The sequence below is a fragment of the Neolamprologus brichardi genome, chromosome 17 (genome assembly GCF_056152115.1).
Source record: "Neolamprologus brichardi isolate AB-2024 chromosome 17, ASM5615211v1, whole genome shotgun sequence".
Classification (NCBI taxonomy): Eukaryota; Metazoa; Chordata; class Actinopteri; order Cichliformes; family Cichlidae; genus Neolamprologus; species Neolamprologus brichardi.
Genome location: NC_142120.1, coordinates 11,200,084 through 11,224,932, shown reverse-complemented (window position 1 = coordinate 11,224,932; position 24,849 = coordinate 11,200,084). Strand labels below are relative to the sequence as shown.

Genomic DNA, 24,849 nt, shown 5'->3' with positions numbered 1-24,849 from the left:
CCTATACACAGATACAGCTACATATAACTCATACTTACTGCCTCCACTAGACTGCCTGCGCTGCCGTGACACAGCGAGCTGGAGTCTTTCCCCAACAGCGACGGCACAGTGAGCGACACCGGCCTCGGTGCCCTTTGACTGGACGCTGGCATGCTAGGGGTGGGGCTAGGACTGGGCACCGGGCTATTCCCATTACTGTCATTGTACCTAGGAGGGGAAGTGATTTGTTTTAAATGTAAAAAACGTCACTTGTGCTTAAACTGTTTTTGGAGCAGCTTTATTTTCTTACCATGGGCCACAGTTGACAGACGGCAAGCTGGTATTGAGCTTTTCATGGGAGTTGGAGCCCTCTAGCCTCAGAGAGGGAACTCGCTGGTAGGAGGCATCACTGCATTGAGCTAAGGAAAGTATAAACATTAGTTAGAACTCTCTCACTGATTTAATATGACAAGGACAGAAAGTGCTTCAAAATTCTTGGTATACCTGTGGGACTTGCTGGAGGTGTGGAGCACAGCCGACTGAAGAGGGTCGGTGAGTGACTCCGTCTTAACAGAGGACTCAACCCTGCTACAGCCAGAGCCTGGAGGAGGAGAGGGAGAGAGTTAGAGAGGAGCTGCCGGGAGGATTATGTTTGCTTTGCACATCTTTTTATGTGCATCTGTAACTCTGTGTGTTTGCCTCTATTATGTAGGCGTCTGCTACCTGATGATGTACAAGATGTAGAGGTACAGCCGTCTTCTGAGAGACGTCTGGCCTCGACTGTCTCCGGAGACACTCCAGATGGAAGGACGATCTCCGCCCTGACATCAATGCCACAAATATGCAAAAACACAGCACGTAAAGATGCGTAAATGACAGCAGGCACAATTTCTACGCAAGATTTTTTTTAAAAAGTGGGTCTTCTCACCCAGAGAAGTGGGACAGAGGAAGACTCTCCTGGGAGACTGCCACCCTCCTCCTCCTCTTCTGTCGTCGACTTCCTCTGCTTCCTCCATGGGAGTCAACTGCTTACAAGTCTCATCGTGATACACCAGCCTAACAAGAGCACACAAGTGCATAAAATAAAGAAAAAAAAGTTGTGAAATATTAAAGGCTTGGGGAATAAATGTGCTTTTTTTTCGTTGCTGTTTTTGAGTGCATATGTGTTTAAACGCTACATGTCAGACGAGAGCGAGTGGTCATCCTCATGGTACACCCTGTCTTCAACATAGCTCTCGTCGTATGTCTCCTCTGTTGACCCCTCCCCTCTTCGGATGATTGGCAGATGACTGTCACACGAGTCTGAGCTACAGACAAACAAGCAAACGGCCGAACAAACAAAAACACAGAATGAACATAAAGACGCACGACACACGGAAAAACAGGAAGACAGACAAGTACATGTAAATACACTAAAAATTATTTGCAATAAAACTGAAAGGAGAAACCCATGGATGCTTAGCTACTGCATGTAGGAAGGCAAAGGAGGAGGAGAGTCTGAAAAGAAGCGGGTGGATATTGCAGCTATTTTCTTGAAGCAAAATGGTGAATAGCATTAAAAGGCAACACCTGGATTACGGCAATTGATAGCAAGACTGAAGTTCAGACATCTTTAAAAAACACAGAAGAGACTATATTCTGAAGGAAGCTCAGGGAGCTCTATTTTAATACAGTACTTTTTATGTTGCTATCATCATTTGAAGGTCAGTAAAGTCCCAGAATCTGAGGCTATTACTTTCTGCGAATCACTGCTTATCAGAGAAAAAAGCTGGAGCTGGCGTTTTTGGCGTCACTGGACAGAAGGAAATTTCCACAGCAACCTTTCATACAGTTGTCTGATAGGAAACTAGACTCATGCACCTTCTCTGGGCTCTGACAGGCTAATCACAAATATGTTCAGACCAGACCGAGTGAATTGTAAAAGTAGCGTAAAGAGCTAGCAAGACCATGTAGCGAGTCAGAATCTGTGGTACGGTGGGTTAGGTACGAGACTTTCCCTCAGGAGACTAAGATTCAAATCCAATTTATAATATACTTGTGCTTGTCTGGTGCGAGGAGGTTATAATTCTCTTTGCGTCTCAAAGATGTCTTCTTCCCAGTCACATCCACAGTTGCGGTGAGAAGTTTATTTGCATTCATCATGGGCATGAATGCCATGGTAATTTGGGGATGTTCTTTTTCCAGGGTGGAATAATTGTACAGCATACATCTTTAATAAGTTTAAAAACAAGATCTATATTTATTCTGGATTTTTTCTAATCCACACAGGTTCAAAAGTATACCAATGGGCTCAAATATTTAGATACACCCCACCAATTTTCCATTAAAATTCCCTTGGCAAGTTCCACCTAGACCAGCCATTTGGCTCACAAATGTGGGCAGCTGCAAATATCAGCTTAAAGGTGTCGGTTCTGGAGCAGAGGCTCATTTCTTGGTTGGCATTTTCTCAGCCCACTGGGATTTAAAATGCTTCATTGTGGATACTAACACTCGTCTTCCAGTAGTTTCTTTGGCAAAGTAGTGAAACATCAAAGTTAAAAGAGATCGTAGAACCTTCAGAACCACCTATTAAAATATTTAAGTCAACGTATGTATATATTGAGTCCCACGTGGTCAAGCCAAATGACTTCTGGAGAAATGTTTTATGTTCAGACGGAACAAAGACTGAGACATTTGACATCAGTGAAGTGAAGTAAAGATGATCCAAAAAATGATCGATGACCCCAAAAACAGATGACAGCAGGTTTTAGAATGGATAAAGCAGGCTGCCATTAAGCTTCTGCCTTCCCAAAGCCCCAACGTCAACCAACCAATTTAAATGAACTCTGTCAATTGTGCTAAGAGTAGTCAAATATCCAGCCAGAATTATCCCGGAAGCTTGTTGAGGGCTACCAAATCATCTGGTTCAGGTGGAACTTTCCACAGGATATTTAACCAAATATTAGAAGGGGTGCATCTATATGCTTGAGCATGTATGTGTAGTTTTGACCCTGTGTGGATTAGAGACAATTCAAAATAAATTTAAACTTGTGCATGCAATTCAGTTTTTTTTTTAAATTATTAAAAATGTATGCAGTAAAATCATTCCTCATGGAAAAAAAAACACAGTTCAAAGAAATCACTAAATGCTCCAAATGACCACAACATTCATGCCTACAATGAGTGTATGTAAACTTTTGACCACAACTGTATTTCATACCCAATACTCAAGCTTTAAGGAGACATTCTGGCATTTAATTTTTATTCTCTTCTTCTTCACCAGATGTGTTTTTACTTCCAAGCAACAGCACTTCAGTTTCCCGGAGTTTCGAATTAAGAGGCGTAATATGATGCCAAGTTTCAGTTTCAAGTCCCAGAATTTTTAATTTCATTTTTGTTAAGCAGCACATAAACCTCCCCAAACAACAGTGTGGTGAAGAAAAACAAATCATGTGGGAAAAAACAATCAAACAAAAAAACCTAAAAATGCCAGATGTCCCTTTAATCAGCCAACGGTTCCACGGCAAACTCTGGGTTAGAAAAACGACCTAACTTGATGATTTTGGCCAAGCCTTGGTGGATCTTAACCTGTTGTTGAACTGATTAAATCCAGTCCATCAGAAAGCTTATACTTTGCTTTGCTTGTACTCAAGTGTATTATTTTAGATTAATTACTGCCCAAGTAGGCCTAATGAATAGGAAAAACTGCGGACATACATGTCAGCACACACAATCAGTTATCGTAACTAAAGTGTAAAGCTGGCTCAACATCCCAACAAGTGGGCAAAATAAATCAAGGCAATGATATACTGACTAACTAACTAGACTAACTGACTGCTGTTTTTAAAGCCTTACAAATACAGTGACTTAATATGTGAAGTCGTTCAGAAAGGGATGCTAGTCGAAAGTAATTAAGCCACTAAAATCAAAATAAATGCAAAGTTTGGTAATATCTTTTAACTTGACATGGAGCAAATAAAGCACAACTTTCAAAACATATAAACCAAATTTCATGAAGTCACCAGCCACTTTGACAGGTAAACCTGTTTATGAGCTCATTAATGCAGATATCTATCAGAGTGTTATTGCCAGACTGCTTCGAGCTGATAGGCAGCAGTACAGCATCTCTAAATGCAACAGCACTGAACCTTGTGCTACAGCAGCAAAAGACTAAAGAAAGTGCCATTCCTGTTAGCTAAAAACAAGGCGACATTTTACACAAGCTCAAGCTCATGATGAAAAATGATCTTTGAAAAATACTGCTGTGACAATCAGATAGTGGACTCGGAATTTGTCCTAAAAAAATGACAGGATGGATTCAACCTGCATGAATAGTACAAGTGGATAGTGATGCTTTGCACCAACTGATCATCGTTTTAACACTACAGCCAGCCTGAGTATTGCTGCTAACTATGTCCATCCCTTTATGTCCACAGTGTGCCCACCTTCTGATGGCTGCACATTATTTGGGGTGGCTGTACCTCAGTTGAGCAGGTCATCTACTAATAGGAAGGTTTGGTTGTTTAATCACTGGCTGCTCTAGTCTAGATCTCATACAAGTATTCTAAGGGCAAGATAATGAACCCCAATGTGCTCCTGATGCATCCATGGGAGTAATAATGTCTGTAAATCTTAGACAGAAAGCACTTTGGTGTAGAAAAAAGTCTTTAATGAATGGGCTTGAACTGGTAAATGAAGCATGTTGCATGAAACACTTTGAGTACTCAAATACAGCTATATAAGAATCAGTCCATCATGTCATGAAACTCATATCATCCCAAACTAATTTCTTGACAGTGAGTTCTATGCACACAAATGGCCTCCAAAGCCACCAGATCTCAGTCCAACCATCACAGCAGCAGACATCCAAGAAAGGGTCTCAGTCCAGTAGAGCACCTTTAGGATGTGATGAAAGGCAAGATTCACATCATGGATGTGCAGCCAAGAAATCTACAACAGCTGTGTGACGCCATCGTGTCAAAAGGCAGTTTGAAAACAAAACCGGGTCCAACCTGGTACTAGCAAAGTGTACCTATTAAAGTGGCAGTGAGCGTAGATCACACATTTCCACATTTGCACTAAAATTAGCAAACAAGTATAAGCTTTCAGATGGTTGTATGTTTCTATAGAGTGTCTAACCCAGATCTGTCATATTATCCCCCCCCCCAGAAAAAAAAAAAAAAAAAAAACAGCATTCAGAGAAGCCTTGATAGGAAACGTTTGGCCCCGTTGAACCAAACAGTCTATCTACAGCTTTGGTAGCTGATTTTTATAGTAACAGAACAGCATGTAGCCTGCTTTTTGCTATTGCAAAATAAAGCACTGTGTGCATAGCAACAAGTGTTACTATAGCACCCTGACAGCTATGTTATTTTATATGCCATTATGAGATTACAGACACACACACACACACTCTCTCTCTCTTTCTCTCTCTCTGTCCCCTGGCAACATACCGCATGAGGCTGTCATAAAAACACGTCCTGCTCGCCACCAGAAACAAAAGACAGGGAAAGAAAGCAGGTAGTAAAAAGAAATAAACAGCTGAATTATTTATGTCTATATGGACATCTTTTTTGTTAATTATGTTAAAACAAGGCAGTTAAATATTTGTACTAATGCCTGGGCTATGGAAGAGGAAAGCAAATTATTCACAACACAATCAAGGAGCACATAAAGTAGGAAAGAAGCAGAAAAGTTCAAAACAAGGTGTAAATGGAAGCTGCTGTTGAGCCTGCACTCACCTCTTTGGAGGAAAGCACCACGCAGATCTTGGCAGCAGAATGGGGGTGAGTGGCTGCCCGGTGTGCCCATCCACAGTGCTTATAGATGGGCTCGGGAATCGGCTGATGCCCTGGGTTGCCACCCCGGCCATGCCAGTGTTGTTGGCATTGTTGATGTTGGCGTTAGAGTCTGATGAGGAGTAAGAGGAAGGGGTGAAAGTAGTTGAATCCATGAGCTTCTCATGAGACGGGCTCTCGCCTTCACAAGGTGACCCTTTTTGGCTGATGTGCAAGGGACGCTGGGTAGTGAAAGACTGCGGGAAGGACCCACGGCCATCGCTCTGGTTGTAGTAGTTGACATGGTTGCCAAACAACCCTCCTGTGCGCTGTGGTGTGGGCGGAGACGGTTGAGATGGAGGAACAGAAAAAGTTGAGAAGAGAAATGGAAAGGTTAAGTTAAAGATAAGTTAATAATGTACAGCACCACACCCCAACATCCATAATTCAAAACACTGCTTGCAGCAATGATGGGAATGCAAAGCAAAAAGCTTTTATCAACTTCAGAACATTTTTAGTAAATGAAAGCAGACTGATAAAATTAAATAAACTGGACACTGGAGTTTTATTTTCTATGAACCTTAATTTTAGCTAGGCACAGACACTTGGCTGTCTGTTTTTGGTACACAATGCAAATACTGCAGCAAAAAAACCCTAAACAAAACAGCATATGAATGTTATAATGGTGGCGAAAATGAAAGGTCAATAGCATAACTCACCCTCTTACTGTAGAAGCAGCTGTGTGTATGTGTATGTGTGTAATCCTTACAGTTGCAGCGCTGAATATTTGTTTAGTCATTATAGTGTGTAAAATACTGCTGTGTTTATTAAAAACTTATTTTCATTGGACCCCAAACACCCCCCCAAAATCCATAAATATAGTTCAGTGAGTGTAGCATTTTGTAGCCAAGCTATGTGGTGGAACATGAGGCTTTTTTTATTATGTCTTCTTGACTAAGCACATGCAAGAATGCATGTTTATGTGCATGATGCAATAATACGGCTTCAAGCTGGCGTTGATCATCTCTCTCTCTCTCTCTCTCTTTCTTTTTCTCTCTCTCTGGAGAGTGAGTGAAGGTGTGTGTATCCAACCTTTACCCTGAAGATATCGTCCTCTGACGCCGCTGACACAGGCTCCTTTACACCTTTATCCAGCTCCTCCTCCACATTTAGGTCTCCGGAGATGGCTCTCCTAATCTCCGGACCGATGTCGTGCAACGTCCGCAGGCCCGCCTACACACAGACACAGCAGTGTTGCTTACATATCATGTTGTAACCCAGGAGCAAATTTCGAATGTCAGAAATCTACCTCCGTAATGTTTAGCTCTACTGTGAACAAAACTTGTCTGTATACCTGCAGAGAGAGTGCGGTTTTGGGGGGCACCTTGGCCACCAGCCCTTGTTCTTTCCTTTTCTTAAACTTGCGGAAATATTCCTGGATGAGGAAGGTGGCGTAGAATTTCCCGACTGTTACCTCGTCATCTGCAGAAACAAAAAAAAACATCATTATTAAAAAAGATTAATGCTTAAAATTAACATGCTGCAAGATTTTTCAGAAACTCCATTGCAAGTGATGCAACCAAAGTTTTGACCACAGTAAGGTAACAGTAATGTCTATTGGAAACATTCACTTCTTAAATATTTGTGCATAAGAAACTGTGCTGCAGGGTATACATACCACCAGCAGGGGGCACTACTTGATCCAAGAGCTTCATACTGGTTCTCTTCCATATCTTCTTCACTATTGCCCTCAGTTCCTCATTGGCCTGCTCCAAGTTCCCTGCACACACAAAGCACAGTATGAAGTACACATTGATGTAGATTCAAACTAGTATTTCCATAGTTGGAAATTACATTACAACCCCTCTATAAAATAGGTTTAAAAAAAGTGGGGCAAAATAAGAAAACACGCAATTTCACATGTGCCCACTGGTGCATACATGTGTGACATTTACAGTTGTGTGCTAGTGATTGCCCCCATACGTGTCTTTTACCTTCGGTCTTTATCCTGAGTGCGGTTCTGACCAGGGCAAACAGTGTGGCGTTGAACATCACTGTTCCGTCGCTGTTCAGAGGCATGTTCATCGACACCAGACGCTACGTGAGATGAAAAACACACGCACCTTTTTAACACAGTGAATTGCCCTAACAGCTGCCAACAGATACTGGCAGCTGACGGTTTGTTAAAAATACGCAGACAGCAGTTCAACTCTAAGGACGCTAATCTTTCGTTAGAGAGATATTTTCCCAGGTACGATTTGTTGTCAGTATGTGTTTTGAGTCATTGTGCAAGGCGTTATTAGCTGTGCATATGTCACCGCTCTAATACAACACAACATGAGGATTTTTTTTAACTCATGCAGTGATGGTACTTGAGCTGTTATATATATTTTTGATAACTCTGCAGCCTTGTTTAGGAATTTGTGTGGCCATACAAGTCTGTTTACCTTGCAAGCCACCCTGTGTGGACAGAGCTTTCCAAACCCGAGGGGAGGCTGGATTCTTCTGAGCAGAGTCACCACATCAAGATGTTTTATTCTCCCCCTAAAAACCAGCATAGATGTTGAATTTTAGAGACGCTCTACACTAGTGATTCTCAACCACAGATAGAGAGTACTCCAGGGCGTGTTTTTGCAGTAGAAACAGGATGCACGGACAGATTATTTCAACTACTTGAACAGAATTTAGGATTTAATTAAAGAAAAAAATTGAGCAGTTTTGAGCAGAAAGCTTACCTGTCAACTAAACTATAAGCAGTAAAAATACACAGCCAAAATAAATGCATGAATATATGTTTGAAACAGATGAGAAGTGGCAAATATAGCTTTGTAAACTTACTTAGCTTCTGGGTCATATTCAGCCCAGATCCTCTTGAACTCGTCAAGATGATGTGGCCCCAGGATCGACCAGTCACGCGTCAGGTAGTCAAAGTTGTCCATGATGACGGCCACAAACAAGTTGATGATCTGGGGAAAATCAGAAATCCATAAGTTTCTATCGTACCACTCTAAACAATTATAGATCTGCCAGTTCAATCACCATGTACTAAATTTCTCTACAGTCTATTAAATGTAACACACAATTTCAAAGTCATCTTTCTGGCACATTTTGAAATATGTTAATTTGCTATTTGTGGTTATGACAATCACACGAAATACTCTCCTTTTGCTAATTAAAATTAGATGTGTGCCTCTACTCACCAGGAAGGCACAGAGCATGTAGAAGCTGACAAAATAAATGATGGCAAACTGGCTGCCACAGTCCTCATTGGACGAGCTGCTTTCATTGGTTGATCCTTTCTCACACGGCTGTTTGGGTGAACACGCCAGCATGATCTCCTGCCACGCCTCACCTGTTGCACATCTGATAGACAGACGCATGCACACAACCAACCAAATATGCATGGACGCCGACGCAAATGCCGGCGTGCATGCGGTTGTGAGAAAGATACACAACAGAAACAAAGAGGCACACACACACACACACATATTCAAATGCATGCATGTGCGCATGTATGCATTCGCGCATAAAAGCATGGAGTGAAGCACACACATGCACATTATTACAAAGACAAAAAGAGAGAGACGCAGATGTTAGACTTTGTTCTTATTACATCTGAGCATATAAAATATGACTATATATAAGCACTTTATATATATATATCTATGATTTTTATTTTTTCCATTCAGTTTTGAGTTCCTCTGCTTATCAAGTGTCCAAGTATACTGTCATTCTTAATGGAGACTCGGTGCTATTATATATTCCATGTAGGGGTGTATCCAGAATAAGAAAGGATAGACATTTTTTGAACTTGAGGAGAATAAACTTGGTGTAATGCTAGTAAATTATGTGTGATTCCATCCTTTCAGGTTCTGTGGTTTTTGTCCCCCTTCATGGAATCTTACCATCATAACAACCAAGCAGAAAAGAGGAAGAAAACCTTCAGGGCGTTTGTCGTAAATCAACATCAAGCTGTTTTTGGCTGCTCCCATATAGACTAGCATGTTTGATTTGGCAGTTTTTAATGCCAAATTAAGTCTCCTCTATAATAAATAAAAATCAGTGATAAGTTATGTACAAAATTTCAGTGTAAAAGGAAGTGAATATAGGAACGTGTTTTACAGGAATAAGAGAAGTTAATATTTCAAATGGTTACACAAACAAAGTATACAGATTAGGAGAAAAGTGGAATAACAAAGACGATGAGGGAGTAAAAAAGAGCAAATGCCCAAATTAATCACCCTTACCTGAAGAGCAGCAGCACCGCCTGAGGGAATGTCTGGAAATTGTTGTTCCTGTTGATTTGCATGTGGTCCCGCAGAGCTATCTTACCAAACATCTGTATAGGAGGGGAGGGTGTAGTCACAGCACACAGCATATGATGTCAGCATTGACAAGTGAAAGTCGGTCACATTTAGTGGCCGGACATCCCCCAGCAAATCAAACCAAAGTGTCTCCTACTCATCGTCAGTGAAACAAACTATACAACAGCTTCCAGGTGAAACAAGAGAGGAAGCAGAGAGACAAAGACAAACAGTAACTAAAGAGCAACGGAGAGAGGAAGATAATGGGAGAGCAAAATAACAACGTGACCAAACAGGAACTCTGGGTGACAAGACTCCAGGGGTACAGACACAGGACGGAGGCTTGCTAAAGGAGAGAAGGTGAGAGAAGATAACAGTGGGAGGGAAACAAGGGGATAACAACCTGACAGCTTACCTGCATGCCAATGACGGCGTATATGAAGAACAGCATCACTATAAGCAGAGCTACGTAGGGCAGAGCCTGAAGAGAGGAGAGATGCATCAGTGGCAAGTTTTCTGCAGGCTTATCCTACACCAGAGCTGGAGTCCATTCATTTTCATTCAAATCTCACTCGTCCAATTAATCTTCAAAATCACAATCTATTTTTTTCTTGTCTTTTTTTTTAAAAAAAATTTCAAACTTGTGAAAGTGAATGGATCTGCAGTCTTGTGTGGCACAACACCAAAAACAATCCAGGACAAATCATCTGACTTCAGAGTGAAAAACCTCAGCAAAATACAATCTGTTCTCTGGACTTAGCCAGGAGATCAGTCCCAACATACAGCACATGCACCAAACAAGGGCAGAACATTGTTTTTCTATATTAAGACGCATTAGCAAATGTGCAGAACTGTGCTCCTGGCTAATATTACTCCTGTGCATAGAAGGGCAGGGCCAAGTCATGATGAATAAATGAAAAAGTTAAAGCCTGCTCATAAATTAAATCAATTCTATAAGCGCACAAAATATTAATGCATAGCTCAAAATGATATTCACAACCACTGCTGATTTTTAAGCCTGTGGTTCAAACAGGCAGCAGTAGTACGACATGAAGTGGCCCGTCTCAGCTAACGCAAGAGAGAGAACAGATGATTTTAATGTCCCCACAACTCTCTATCAAATGATTTCACTTTTTTGGTGGAGTGCTTCGTTAAACAAAACTTGTCTACGGCTTAACTCGCCTACGGGGAATGGTGAGCTCTCAGGGGTTAGTAGTAGGGCGCAGGGTGTTTGACGGTAATAGATAGATAGAAGAAGAAGAAGGAGAAGAAGAAGAAAGAAAAGAGGAGAAGTGGAAAGACGAAGAAAAGATTTCTCGTTAAGGTATGGATTTTTTTTTCCTGTTTTCAAACTTCATAATCTGCTTCTGTAGTTAGACTCCCAAACCTCCTCTCCAATACCTCACACCATCCCTCTTTTTAAAAAAATAGCATCTACCTGACCTTCTGCGCAAGTAAGAGGTGGGGATGAGGAGGGACAAGGCGAGGCAAGGAAAGGTAGCTTGTGAGACTCTACCAGGCTGGATTTACACAAGAACAAGGGCATTTATAGCTGCATGCATCTCAGAACTAAAAATAATTTTTAAATTTCATTTACAGACTTTAAATGTGTGGTTAAAATTCAAATGTCTTGTAAAATCTCTTAAAAAACAGAACTTAAGTGAAAGCAAATAGAGCTCTGATCTTAAAGGAAGGACAAAGAGAGCCACTTCTCCCTGTGTAAACCCAACCCCCCTATTCTAGCATGTTGTGTCCGGTTCTCCCCTCACTTGGAAGGATTTGATGAAGGTCCACAGCAGGGTCCGAATCCCTTCCCCGCGAGACAGCAGCTTCACCAGCCTCATCACGCGGAACAGCCGGAAGAAGGTGATGGAGATCCTGGCGTTCTCTTCAGAGTTCTGCAGTCCCTTTTGGTGGGGTTTGGTGTTTTTTTTTTTGTTAGAAAAAAAAACACAGGACGCATGGGAACACATGCAGATAGATAAGGAAATGAAGCAAACACACACGCACACACACATATACACACACGCGCGCGCATAAATGATCATGAGAATACATGCATATGCACACAGACATACAAGTAACATTTGTATCCATATTTCCACCCACACATATGGGTGTTAATATGAATAAAACGCGCACACACACACGCACACACACACACACATACACACACACACACACACATACAGAGTTAATAAATGGAAACTTGCGTCCTACAAAATCCCATCAAAATCAACTGACACAAGAGATCTGGGAGAGAATCGGGCAGTCATGCTTACGTGTATGACTTCATGGAAAAATCCCTTGACATTTCTGATTGAATCCGCTTCATTCATGTTTACAAGCATCTGATACACCTTAACGCTGTTTCTTTCCATAATCACAACAAAGAAAGCACCATCGGCCGTTTTATCTGCGTCCAATTACAGGTAAATCTAGCCATGAGCTGACATTTGACAAACAGGCTTTGAAACACTTTTGGGACCTCTGAAGTAAATCTTCTGCATTTATCCTGCACTGCTATAGACTAAAAATCTAATATCTGAGACTGGGACAGAGAGTCTTCCATCGATGGAGGTAAGCACTCTCATAAATCACTGTTAACAACTCACAGTAGATACAATACAAAAATCCGAGCCTGTGGGCTGATTCCTGTTTCAATAAATCATGCAGACAGGCTAATTGTTTGTCACAGATAAACTGGCCACCTGGAGAAAGAAAATCCAAGGATGATATTCCAGAGGATAAAGTTATTACTGCCCAGTGCAGTGACTGCCATGTACAAATTTTCCTGTGTGGTAAATCTCCATCTTATAGGCCTCTTTTTATTTACAGAGCCTCTAGTATTTTGCATCTTCAGACATTTACACATTCAATTATTTGAATTTTTGCTGCTTTATTGGGTAAGGTTAGCTAAGGCTTCTGTCATCCACAGGAAATAAGTCCGCAATAAAATATTCAGCCATCTAGCAGAGTGCTATTCTAATACAGATTTATTTATTTATGCTGTGCCTGCTCGTTCTCCAGGACAAAAAGGCAGAAAAACAAAGGCAACATCAGAGTTTTTGTACAGCACGATGCACACAACACAGCAGCTAACGGCCAAGCTAAGGAATAAATATCCACAATTTACACCACAAATGGCAACTGAATCGGGTGAAAGCAAGGATATCGCAATTAGCATTAGCAATCCTAATGACAAAACTAGTTATGCAAAATCTCCAGTTCACCATTATCTGCCTGGCCAGTATGCACAGAACAAACCTGACTACACGCAACGTGTAACCAGAGGAGAGCTGTGCTACTTCTTTCGTCACCGTAATAATGAAATGTGACCCAAAGAAACACGGCATCAGCCTCTCTGACCTCTGAATCTGCTTTGCCACTTGTATTTTTCCAAGAAGCCATTAATTCTTTATGTTAATCCCACAAAGAACACACAGTGTGCTCCCACAAAGAACTTGCCATTCTCCACACATCCTGCTGCAGTTTGGGATAACAGATGTTGCGCGGTGCGTTACTTTTCAACATATTACTGATCTGATTTGCATTCATTATTTGCACTAGTCACTTGCTATGTGTTGCAAATAAACCAAAGTTTGGAAAAATGACTAGTCACTTCTATTTTTATGTAATTCTGGGATAAAAGTGAATATGTTTTGGTTTTTTTCTGACGTAGTGTTGACAAGTAACCGATAACATGCATTATCCCCAACTCCACTGCCAGATATGCTAAAAGTGGCACATCCTTCTGAGGAGTGGAAAATCACAATTCTGTACTGCATGTAAATACCACAATTGGACAACAGTGGGCACCATTGCACCATAGAAAGAGTGGGGGGTGGGGGTGGGGAGTGAGCAGAAGAAGTACAGTGACAGTAAGTGTAACAGAGAGAGAAAGAGAGCCAAAGACAGAGACTAAAGATAAGGGATTGTTGGAAATATTCAGAGACAAATCACAAGACTGATTCGTAAACAGATAGACAGATACAGATAAAGAGACAGATACAGACAGATAGATCAGTGGAGAAGAGTGAGAAAAAGAGAGACAGCGTGACAGCGTGACCATGATGGCTCGTACTGATGACGAAGCGCGAAAGATACCGCTTCCATACGGAGGGCAACTTGCAAGCCATGGGGAGGAAGTGGGGGCAGCTTGCGCCATGGCAAGAATGACAGCCACCAAGGAAAGTCACAAGACTCCAGTGATACTAGGCCTGCATAACGTACAGTGTCCTTCACCATGTAGGACTACACATATATAAACATTTAAAAAAAGCACAAACAACAGCAATATATATCTCGGCATGCTGCAGAAGTTAACAGCATGAGCGACAGAGGGGGAGATGACAGGGTGGACGAGAAGATCATACCGTGGATGGCATAGCAGAGGGAGGGATGGAATGATGGAGGGATGAAGGGATGGTGGAGGAGGTAAGGCGGCGGGCGAGGTTACCGTCGGAGCGTACCATTGGCCTTACCACAGGGGGGTGAGAGGAGGAAGAGGAGGAAGAGGAGGACGAAGAGGACGAGGACGAGGAGGAGTCAGCCGGCTTTAAGGAAAGGCAACAAACATCAGCACCAGAGTAGCGCCTTGGTGTGTGTGCTTGTGTCACGGTGCAAGTGTGTTTATGTGTGTGTCTGTGTGTTTTGCTGTTTGCTTTTTTGAAAAAATAAATAAATAAAAAAATCACAAACCGACAGAGTTCAATCTCTGATCAAGACTCATATGGTGGTGAATAAATATAATCTCATCAGAGCCAGATATTAGAGGGAGATATTTGTGTGATATTACTGCACCTAGAGACTGACCTATCCTCTGCGAGGGCCACATCAGGCTGAATCACTTCTTATCAGAGATACTAGAAGACTGAAACATGTAGTGATGAGAGATGATGGGAAATTTCTGTCCTTGAGGGACAAAAAAAATGAATAACGCTCAGGAGCTGCAACACAGGGGGTGAGAGTTGTCGTTGAGTGTGTGTCTATGTGCAATAGCTTATATGTGTATATGAAATTAAGATTTTTTTGGAAGTTTTACTTTGAAGGAAGCATCCACAGTTAAGATGCTGGTAAGATAACATATAAAACTCTGTAAGTTCCACTAACTGCAAAGACGATGCTAGATTGTGGAAATTAGAGCTTGTGTGTGTCTGGATGTACTAACGAGCACACAAACCTTGTGCTGTAGGGAGCCACCCACTGGTTTTCCCTGGCACTGCAACATTTCAGACTGCTGGGAGTGATAGATTAACTAACAGTTCAATCTATGACTCGGAAGCGCGTCACTCTGCGTTAGAAATGGCCGTGTTGAAATACCCCTCACAAAATAAACGCATCATTACTTCCTGTCCTTGTTTTCAAAATCAAAAGGGCCTGAGCGGGTGAGTTTAAAGGAAGAGAGAAAGAGGGTGTTTAAGAGACACAATAGGAAGGAAATTAAGGAGAAAATTGGGAAAGAAAAGGAAGAGTAGAAGAAGGGAAGGGAAATTATTTTAGAGAGTTGGAAAACAAATTAAAATAGGAAGAAAACAAGGAAGGAAGGAATGAGGGATTTTATGGGATTTCAACAGGGCCATCTACACGCCTTTATGATAACACACACACATACTAACGATGTACACAGAGTAAAAAGTCTTTACGATGCACCACTTCTCTAAATAGAAAACGTAAATAATAGAAAAACAAAAGTAATAATCTCTTCACATAAAAAAGGAGATCAGGCATAGCAAGCCTGAAGAGAGAATATGAGTATATGTGCGTTTGTGTGAGCGTATGTGCTGATGAGAAAACTGAGGTGCAATCGGGGGGCGATGAGGGAAGGGAAGGTTGGAAGAAAGGGCAACTGTAGGAAGGAGGGAGGGATAAAGGAAGGATCTGCAGGAAGGAAGGAGGGAAGGGTATAGGGGAGGAAGATAACCTGGTTTATATTAAGTGTGGACTAAGTAACAAACTAAAGGCATGTTTGAGTGGTTTTCTGAGGATTATGATTAAGGGCCATTGTATGCAATGTGCTTTCATTTCAAATTGAAATCAAAGCTTTGACACAGAATCCAATTAAACTTAAAATATCCTTCATTTATCTTCTTTTAAAACAAATCACAAGTAAAATATTGATACTACACTGAATTTTTGGCCCTGGAAGATCCTCAAATAAAATATACGTTTAGCAAAACACAAATTTAGTACTAAAAAAAATAACCAAACAGTCAAATTATAGTATATACACAATATATAGGCTGAACTACAGTGCAGATGTGAGCACATTTAAAATGGATCCAAGTTGTTCACTCACATTGCACGCCAATTTTTTCAAGCAAAAAATTTCATCAGTTCAGTCAGTTTAATGGGTAACATGTGTGTCATGGGATTATTCTTACCCGATAATTTACGTTACAGAAACTCGAAAATATTTTTGTTTCATTTGTCATATTTATGTATATTTTAAAACACATGTTTACATATAGAGTGGATAATTGTGGACCTCGTAGGGCATACGAAACACACGAGAGACCCATGTTACCCAGCTTTCATTTTATGTGAGCAAGCTGCACCGCAATCAAACGTCAAAGAAAAGACAGAGAAAAAGAGAGAGATTAACATCCATAAAAGAAGAGTTCAGTGCATTGAAAAGGCTCAGAAAAAGAGAAGGAGGAGGAGGATGGAGAGGAGAAGAAGAGGCATTCCGAAGATAGAGAAAGAGATGCAGTCCATACTGGCATTGTCCGCAAGACACCGCTCAGAGCAAACCACTACTGATCTGTTCAAACTACTGCTACTCAAACCAAAACCAAAACGTAAAAGAAACCATACAAGGTTTAAGAAGCACCCGCAGGTTTCTGGGGAGAATTAGAGATCTGGGATTAAGGGGATATTCGGTTTTAATGACCGGAAGATATGCGGCTAATCTAAGTCAACCAGGCACCCAAAGGAGTGGCGAAGTGGGTGCATTTAGATTGGATGTTTTAAATATTTACTACAGGCAAAGTGATAAGGTTTTAAACGCCAGCCTGTTACTGCACTCCACTGTACACTCGTGTACATTTGCGACTAAGGAGATGGCGGCTGTTAAATACATTCACTTGTGCTTTCGTGGCTGATGCAGTCGCAGGCTAAGATTTTAAATGTCTATGTGACAGGGCCCCAGTTCAAAAACGGTCAAGAGTTCTCAGAGTGCGGAGGGTTTCTTAAAAAAAAGACACTGGAAAAGAAAAAACTACAGGAGATAAAGACAGAAAAGGTAGCTTGGGCAGCGCATCGCCCAAATTATTAAAAACTACCAGAGGAGAAAATGAAGAGGAGGAAAAAAAAACAAACAAACTTGGGGCATGCCTTTAGGTTAGAGGTTAGAAAACAATATGATGAATCATTCAGAAGGAACTGCAAACCAATTAACCAAATTAATCAATCTCTCAATTAACCAACTCACTCAAATCAAAAGGCAATCTCCAAACCAAAGTGCTAAGTGCAACATCAGCGGCTTGTATAGATGACAAAAGTGGATATCTCTGGCCCAACACACCTCAGTCTTAAGGTGGTTACTTGACCTGTTTATTTAAATTGACATTTGTGCCTTTCTAAACACGAGCTTCAAGATCAGATACATTATTGAAGATACTTTGTGATCCTTTGAGTCCCTTGACAGCAAATTGTTTTAATAACTAAATAGAAAAACGAAATAAAGCACATATCTAAGCATACCCAAGCAACGATAAGCAGCTTTGTCAGCCTCTCATGGGGACAAATGCCTTCCTCATTAGCTCATACATGCCTGGAATACAGTAACTGTACTGTATTTGTATGCCTCACCAGTGCTATCTGAGGAGGAAAAGCTGCATATGAAATAAAGTACTGATCAACTTCTATGCATGCTCTCTTCCTGCTTCATGTTCTCAAACCAGTTGGAATTTTTAAGCTGGTAATATGTGGCTCTCCAATCTTAAACAGAAAAAGGCTGTATTTATTGTGACCTCCTAAATAAAAGTCTTTTAGTGCTCTTATTATGTTAGATTAGAAGACTAATGACTGACTTTGAAGGACCTTGTTCTTTCTAGCTGAGGGATAGCCAAGCTCTGCTTACCAAAAAGACTGGCTACACCTAGCTCTCAATATCACTGTAGAGCATAGGTGTCAAACTCTGGCCCGCGGGCCAAATTTGGCCCGCAGCCTAATTACATTTGGCCCGCGAAGCCATACCAAATTACTATTAGAGCTGGCCTACTGGTATTATACTGCTAATATATATATTGTTTAGTATTAATCTTTGCTTGTTCCATATTCAGTTTTTCAGCAAAACGTGTTTCAGTCCATAAGAAAAGATTCATTCTTATATCTAGAGGAAGATTTTTTTTTCCAATAAAGATTAATGTTAGCCCGTGACTTTGTTCCAGTTTTGAATTTTGGCCCACTGTGTATTTGAGTTTGACACCCCTGCTGTAGAGAACACCAGCACCACTATGTTTTGTGACTGAAATCAACAAAAGAGATGGGTGGCTGCTTTCTTTTTAACCCTTCACCACAACTGGGCCAGCTCTTCTCTCCTGGTTTCTTTATTTTCCTTTTCAAGTTATGCTAACCCTCAACTTTGACTCAACATGTAGTCAGAACTCCATCAACATTATACTAATATTAAACACTTGCTTCTTTAAGTTAGGGTAAAAGTACTGATTCTTGAAGGTGCTATGTCCTTGATCTGGTCCTTAGGAGGTCTTAAAATGATCTCAATACAGCCTCAGATAAACAACAAAACTAAACATATTATATTGTGTTATTTATTTAACAAAAAATAAGTCAAAATCCAGAAGCCATGTGCAGGAAATTTATCTCTAAGTCAAACCATACAATGCTAAGGGACACTGCAAAAAACCCCTGAAAAAAGCTACATCTCATGCTCTACAGGCCTCAGTTAGTTGTTAAGTGATAAAGTTCATGACAGTACAAGTAGAAAAAGAATGTGTAACTAAGCCACTACAGCTTAGGTTTGCAAAATTGCATCTGAGCAAACCACAAGACTTCTGGAATAATGTCCTTTGGACCAAGAGTGGAAACCAAAGTGGAGATGTTCGGCCATAATGCACAGCGCAACATTTGGAGAAAACCAATCACAGCACAAACACCTTATACCAACCACTCCAACAGTGATTTGAGCTTGTTTTGTTTGTTTTGATAGACCATCAACTCCTTTGTATACCAAAGCATACAAGGGTCAAACGTGAGGCGATCAGTCTGACAGCTAAGGTTTGGCTGAATTGGGTCATACAACAAGTTAATGATCCGAGGCACAGCAGCAAATCTACAACATAAAGGCTAAAAAAAGAGAAAAGAATCAAGGTGTTGCAATGGCCCAGTCAAAGTCCTCAATGTTTGACACACTGCTTCTGGATTTTGGTTCAGTTTTTGTTAAATAAGTAAGACCTAATTTTAAGAATTATTAAGGACTAGATAATCTTTTTTAAAAAATATGTCTTGATGTATTTTAGAATTGACAGAGGGTGAACTTTTTTTTTTTTTTTTTTTTTTTTAACCATAAGTGTATAAAGAATTACACTTGTTCTCTTGTTTTGTTTTTTTGTTTTACAATAGATGCAAAGCTTTTCAGATTGAAGGGAAACCATCAAAGAAGCTTTAATGATGGGCAGGTAGAAGGAATGTCGAAGTAACATTAAGGTCTTCAGTGAGCCCGATCATTAGTACAAATGCACTTTCCTCTAAGGATAAATGAAAAGGACCGTGCAGTTCTTAAACTCTACTCCTGCCAAAGAGCACTTTCAGTACCACATGAATTAAACACTAACTGTCCCTGAAGTGTAAATACAATAGACACTCAACATTTGACTTGTGTTTGGGATATTCATTCTTATTCAGCCCCACCACTGACCATAGGGCCTCCACGTCGATGATAAATGAATTCATACATACATTTACATAAATTTCATGGGTCCCGAGTAAATCCATTTATGGATCAAATTGTTCCCCATGTCTCCACATTGCTACTGTTGGACAAAAGAAAATGCAACTCGTGTATGTTTCTCATAGCTACCTTAAGTTTTTCTCGCTATATATGAACTCAGAGGGCTTTTCTTCTTACCCTCAAAACACTGTTGTTATAATATGAGAATCTGCATTTGTTCCTTCATTCAGAATATAATTCCTGCATAAGATAAATTGGATACAGTAACAGGCCTGGATATACCACTGTTGTATCTGTCATGCTATACAGTGTCCATCATGCCAGGGGAATGTATCCCCTAAGGCAGTGATGAAAGACCAAATAAAACCAATGTGTAACCAAACCAAGTGCTGAGGAAATGCAATCGGTTCTATTGACAAATGCAATAGTCTCTGATGCTACTGATACTAAGCAGACCGAGGCGTGAAAACATATCTCAAGCAGCTTCAAATGTTAAAAGCCGCACTGAAAATTTGGCATTTTCACACTGCTTCTAATAATAAAAAAGTGATTAGGATTGCTTGGGAATGAGGCATTTTCTTACACAAAAAGAAAAAAAATAAAAACAAAATTAAAGGAGGCGATACCTTACCACGTCCAAAGATAATCAGATATGGGAATAAAACAAAGCTCAAAAACTACAAAAACCCTTCAGAAGCCAGTAGTTTCCAGTTTGATTGGGCCCCATATGGCTGTTTTATCTTCCAGACTTACTCAGCCATCTCTTAGGTTAAAATATTGTGCAGCTGAAGTTTCCCTAATCATTTGAAAGCATGCGAGATGGGTATCAGTGCTCGGTCTGTTTGTGTGTGTGGGAATGGCAGAGCAGGCAGGCAGGAAGGGAGGGAGGGAGTTTGGACTACTTACGTTAACCTCAGTGATCGCTATGTCAACAATGCTACCCACAACTATCAAGGCATCAAATGTGTTCCATGCATCAACAAAATAATGCTGTGTAGGGATGGGCAGAAAAGGAAAACAACAGAAGAAAAGGACAAAACATAAGACATTTAAAAAAAAATGGAAAGAACGAAAATTAAAGGAGAGAGGAGAAAAAATAAGATAAAAACCATTACATACATGAGCACTGGAGTTTTTAGTAGGAGTAGAAAGGGAAAGAAACAAAATTTTAAAAAGGCTAAAAAAGAAAAGAGGGGGCAGTCTGAAGAAGATAGACAGCACAGGTAGAGCAGCAGCGATCGGTCATGCTTGTCCATGAGAGGAAATGTCAACAGGAACAGGAACAGTAAGGAACAATATGCAACAAAATCACAACTAAAAAAAAATGAGAAAAAGCTGCATAAGGCTGTTTGTGATTGGTCAGTGAGTTAGTTCAGTTAGTCAGGGGGATCAAACCTGAGTGTCACAGTGTGGCCAAAAAAAACAAAAGAAAAGAAACCAAAAAACCCAACAACATTTTAGATACTGTGAAGAGTTAGGAAAGAGGACGCAAGACAGAAACCTTTGTGCTCAAAGCTAAACCCTGCCTCTGTTTCCTCGACTTTTGTGAAACCCAGGAAGAAGCTTGTTCTCGCTCAGGAACCTCTGTGGCTGTGGGTGGGTGGGAGCGGGGGTCCCGTGCGTGGCAGCGGCCATCTTGGTTTTAAGAATGAAAGGAAGAGAAGGAGGAGGAAGAAGAAGAGAAGGAGGAGGCTGACAAAGAAGATAGATGAAGAGAAATGACAGCATGACAGAGAGTAACCACAAAGGAAAGGAGAGCAGAAGAAGGTAAGACAGAGTGAGAGGACATGAGACAGAGAGGGAGAGACAAGGAGAGTGAAGTGGGAAGGGGGGGGGGGGGGACGTCGTACTTACGTTGATTTCACTGAGAATGACGTCTATTATGCTGCCAATTACGATGAGGAAATCAAACACATTCCAGGGATCACTAAAGTACCCCTACACAGGATGAGGTGAGCAAGAGGAGGAGGAGGGTAAGAAAGGTAGGTTAGAAGGAAAACAACATCTGCTGCCACTTCGCAGCCCCTATCAAGGTGGTATGAGGTTGTACAGTACATTGAGGAAACAGAAAGAAAATCAGCTACACTTGATGAACCAACACATGAAAGGATAAGAAGTTTCCACTGAGCTATTTGTTCATCGAGTGCAGCTGAATTTCCTGCTCTGCGAAGGATGGTGGGTTAAATGGTTATTTACATCTTCCACGTGCATCTCGGGGCTATTCAGCAAAGCTGTGGCAGTGATTACACTGAAAGCCGACTTTGTTTACTTAACTTATTGTGGGCAATTCTTTATCAGCATTGGTACAAAGGCAGTATTTATGCAAAAAGACATCCATATATCTTCAGGCCAGAATGGTATTATTCACATTTATTTTTATAGTGTAATTACAAAGAGCTGCGTCTTTGAACATTAATGAACCTTGGAGTTTCGTTTGCATACACTGTCGTCTAATACGTCGCTGTGATTATTCTTTTTTTTAAACACATCTGGACCACTTTGACTTTTATCGTTCTCGGTCATAGTTTTGCATATTTTACAGGAATGGAACTAGCGACTAGCTACAATAATGTCAACAAAAACATTAAGTCGTAAGGTATGCATGACAAATATCACGCAACTGTTTGCACCAATTGCTAAATTGGTGGCTACACACACTGATGGGGAATGGAGATCAATCTTGCTGATCTATTTTAAGCTTCTTCATCTGTCATCAGCAGCTGAGATAACATGAAAAAAAGGGGGAAAAAAACTCCTCCTGCCATAATTCATCTGCACAGTGCAGATATTAGAAGGTATCCTTGGCAACAGTGGTTTTAATGAAGTTGCTTTCAGTTTTAGGAATAATAATGAGAACTGAGAGTTAAATATTAGTCAAACGGAGGTTTGGCATTAGTACCAAAATACTCGTTTATGAATTGATTAAATAGAGAGATTAGACAAAATAAGCATTGTCTAAATAAATAATTCGATTATGTGATTCATTAAAGACTTAAAAATATAAAAGAGAGGGAAAAACTGTAAAAACATGTAAAAGTTTTTGTTAGGGTTACTGTTGCCCATCCATTAATCAACCTATCAAAAAGTATTGAGGTTAAATAGAATGAGGCAAACATTACTGGAGTGAATTCCTGGCGTCTGTGAGACCTGAGAAGCAAAAGCATTAGTGAGCTGCTCTGTCCTGTGCGATGGCTGTTTAAGGCAAAAGTTTATCAAGGCAAGGAAAAGCATACACAACACCATGTCCTAAGCACTGTTCATTGTGGCTTGGGAATCTGCTGTCATGCTGCACCACAATAAACAAAAGAAAGAAAGATGCAAAACAAGTATCAGTTCGTCAGTATTTTATACGTAAAGAGTCACAACTTAACTGGTGATACTTTGATGTCTTTTTAAAAAGAGAAACGCTGCCTTCATGATCTGGCAGTTCATCTTCCTCACATACATAATGCAGCACAGCACGATGTAAATTCCCAAGTCCTAAAATTCATTGTTCCAAAATCCACCGTTGGTTAAAATACTGCAGAGCATGCATTATGTTACTCAGACAAAATGTTCTAACCGTAGCATTTCAAAAGTCATTACAAGATAACCATCTTGCAACTATTTAAATAAAAAGCACAGACTTTGCAGAGGATTATTGGAAGAAACAACAAAACAAAACAACAGAAGACTTGTAATTTAATTAGCGGTTGGAAAACATTGTGTGCAAAATAGTAGATGGTCTTCATTAATGAGCTCAATTAACTTTTGTAATAACTGGAAAACCTTTGTTCTTTTGATTAGTACAATGCAACAGTAGTCAAAAGAGTAAAGTATAATATGAAACTATGTTATTGCTGCTGATTGCGTTCAAGATTCTCCGCTAACCCTGCGGTAATAAGAGGGAGCATGCCCATCTGTTACTGTTTAAATAGCTGAAGCACCAGGAAGTTCTTAGATTGGGCACGGCAACAACAGCAGGATAACAAGGGAACAATGGGATTAAGCACATAAACGCTTTCCTCTAATCATGGTTTAAATCCATCGTATCGTAAGGAAGGAAATGAAAAAGAATTATGAATTTAGAACACAACAATCCGTCTTCTGCAACGCTGTGACTCAAAAGCCTTTTTTAAAAAAAAACCTATTAAACTCTTTTTCTTCCGGGCTGCAATGAGCACTGATAGATAGAGCTGTGAGTTTATCTAATTTCATCTAACATTACATTATAAAATGTCTCTTTGTCTGTGCTTTTTCACATTTCTCTAGTCTGTAGTCCTACACAGGTATCACTGTTATTCTAGCCTGCTGTTTGAGTTGTGAACGTACCCTGGGTTTGAAGGCGATCAGTTTAAGGATCATCTCAACAGTGAAAAGTCCCGTGAAGAGCATGTTGAGGATGTTCATGGCATCATTGAAATTTTTGGTCTGTCCATGATGCTGCAGGGGAAAAAAACACCAACTCATTACACAATGTTCGTTCTATGGGAGTTTTTTTTCTAAATGTACGCACACATTACTCACCTGCATGGCCAGACAGATGGTGTTGAGAAGGATGAGTGTGAACATCAAATACTCAAAGTAGGTGGAGTTGACCACATACCACACCTTGTACTGGTAAGGGTTCTTGGGGATGTAGCGACGCAGTGGACGAGCCTTTAGAGCGTACTCCACGCACTGACGCTGTGGCATACACACACAAACACAAAGGTGAGCATTTGCCATTTACATGTGTCTGCTGATGTAGTTCCAAAAAGAATTCAGCTGTGTGTCTCCCTGTTCCCAGACAGTCATGGAAGAAAAGCTGTAGAAAAGTCTTTTGGCACGCTAAAAAAGCCAGACTGCTCTTCTATCCTCTGTCTGCATTTACATGCTCTTTCTGAAACATGGATCATGTCAGAGAACACAGCCGCAG

General features: G+C 40.6%; 1 protein-coding gene across 1 annotated transcript in view; it reads right to left on the bottom strand.

Annotated features, from left to right (window-relative positions):
• cacna1c (calcium voltage-gated channel subunit alpha1 C) overlaps positions 1-24,849 on the bottom strand; it is a 222,027-nt gene that overhangs the window by 11,093 nt on the left and 186,085 nt on the right. The window contains exons 31-52 of the mRNA XM_087830331.1: positions 24,459-24,617; positions 24,264-24,374; positions 21,807-21,890; positions 14,416-14,595; positions 11,809-11,946; positions 10,455-10,520; positions 9,983-10,074; positions 8,936-9,098; positions 8,574-8,701; positions 8,183-8,279; positions 7,730-7,832; positions 7,414-7,515; positions 7,090-7,217; positions 6,828-6,968; positions 5,700-6,064; positions 5,412-5,438; positions 1,158-1,286; positions 908-1,035; positions 703-800; positions 484-580; positions 290-398; positions 39-207 (exon numbers count right to left, since the gene is read on the bottom strand). Of these exons, the coding sequence (XP_087686457.1) occupies positions 39-207; positions 290-398; positions 484-580; positions 703-800; positions 908-1,035; positions 1,158-1,286; positions 5,412-5,438; positions 5,700-6,064; positions 6,828-6,968; positions 7,090-7,217; positions 7,414-7,515; positions 7,730-7,832; positions 8,183-8,279; positions 8,574-8,701; positions 8,936-9,098; positions 9,983-10,074; positions 10,455-10,520; positions 11,809-11,946; positions 14,416-14,595; positions 21,807-21,890; positions 24,264-24,374; positions 24,459-24,617 (2,814 nt within the window). The remainder of the gene's footprint in view (positions 1-38; positions 208-289; positions 399-483; positions 581-702; positions 801-907; positions 1,036-1,157; positions 1,287-5,411; positions 5,439-5,699; positions 6,065-6,827; positions 6,969-7,089; positions 7,218-7,413; positions 7,516-7,729; positions 7,833-8,182; positions 8,280-8,573; positions 8,702-8,935; positions 9,099-9,982; positions 10,075-10,454; positions 10,521-11,808; positions 11,947-14,415; positions 14,596-21,806; positions 21,891-24,263; positions 24,375-24,458; positions 24,618-24,849) is intronic.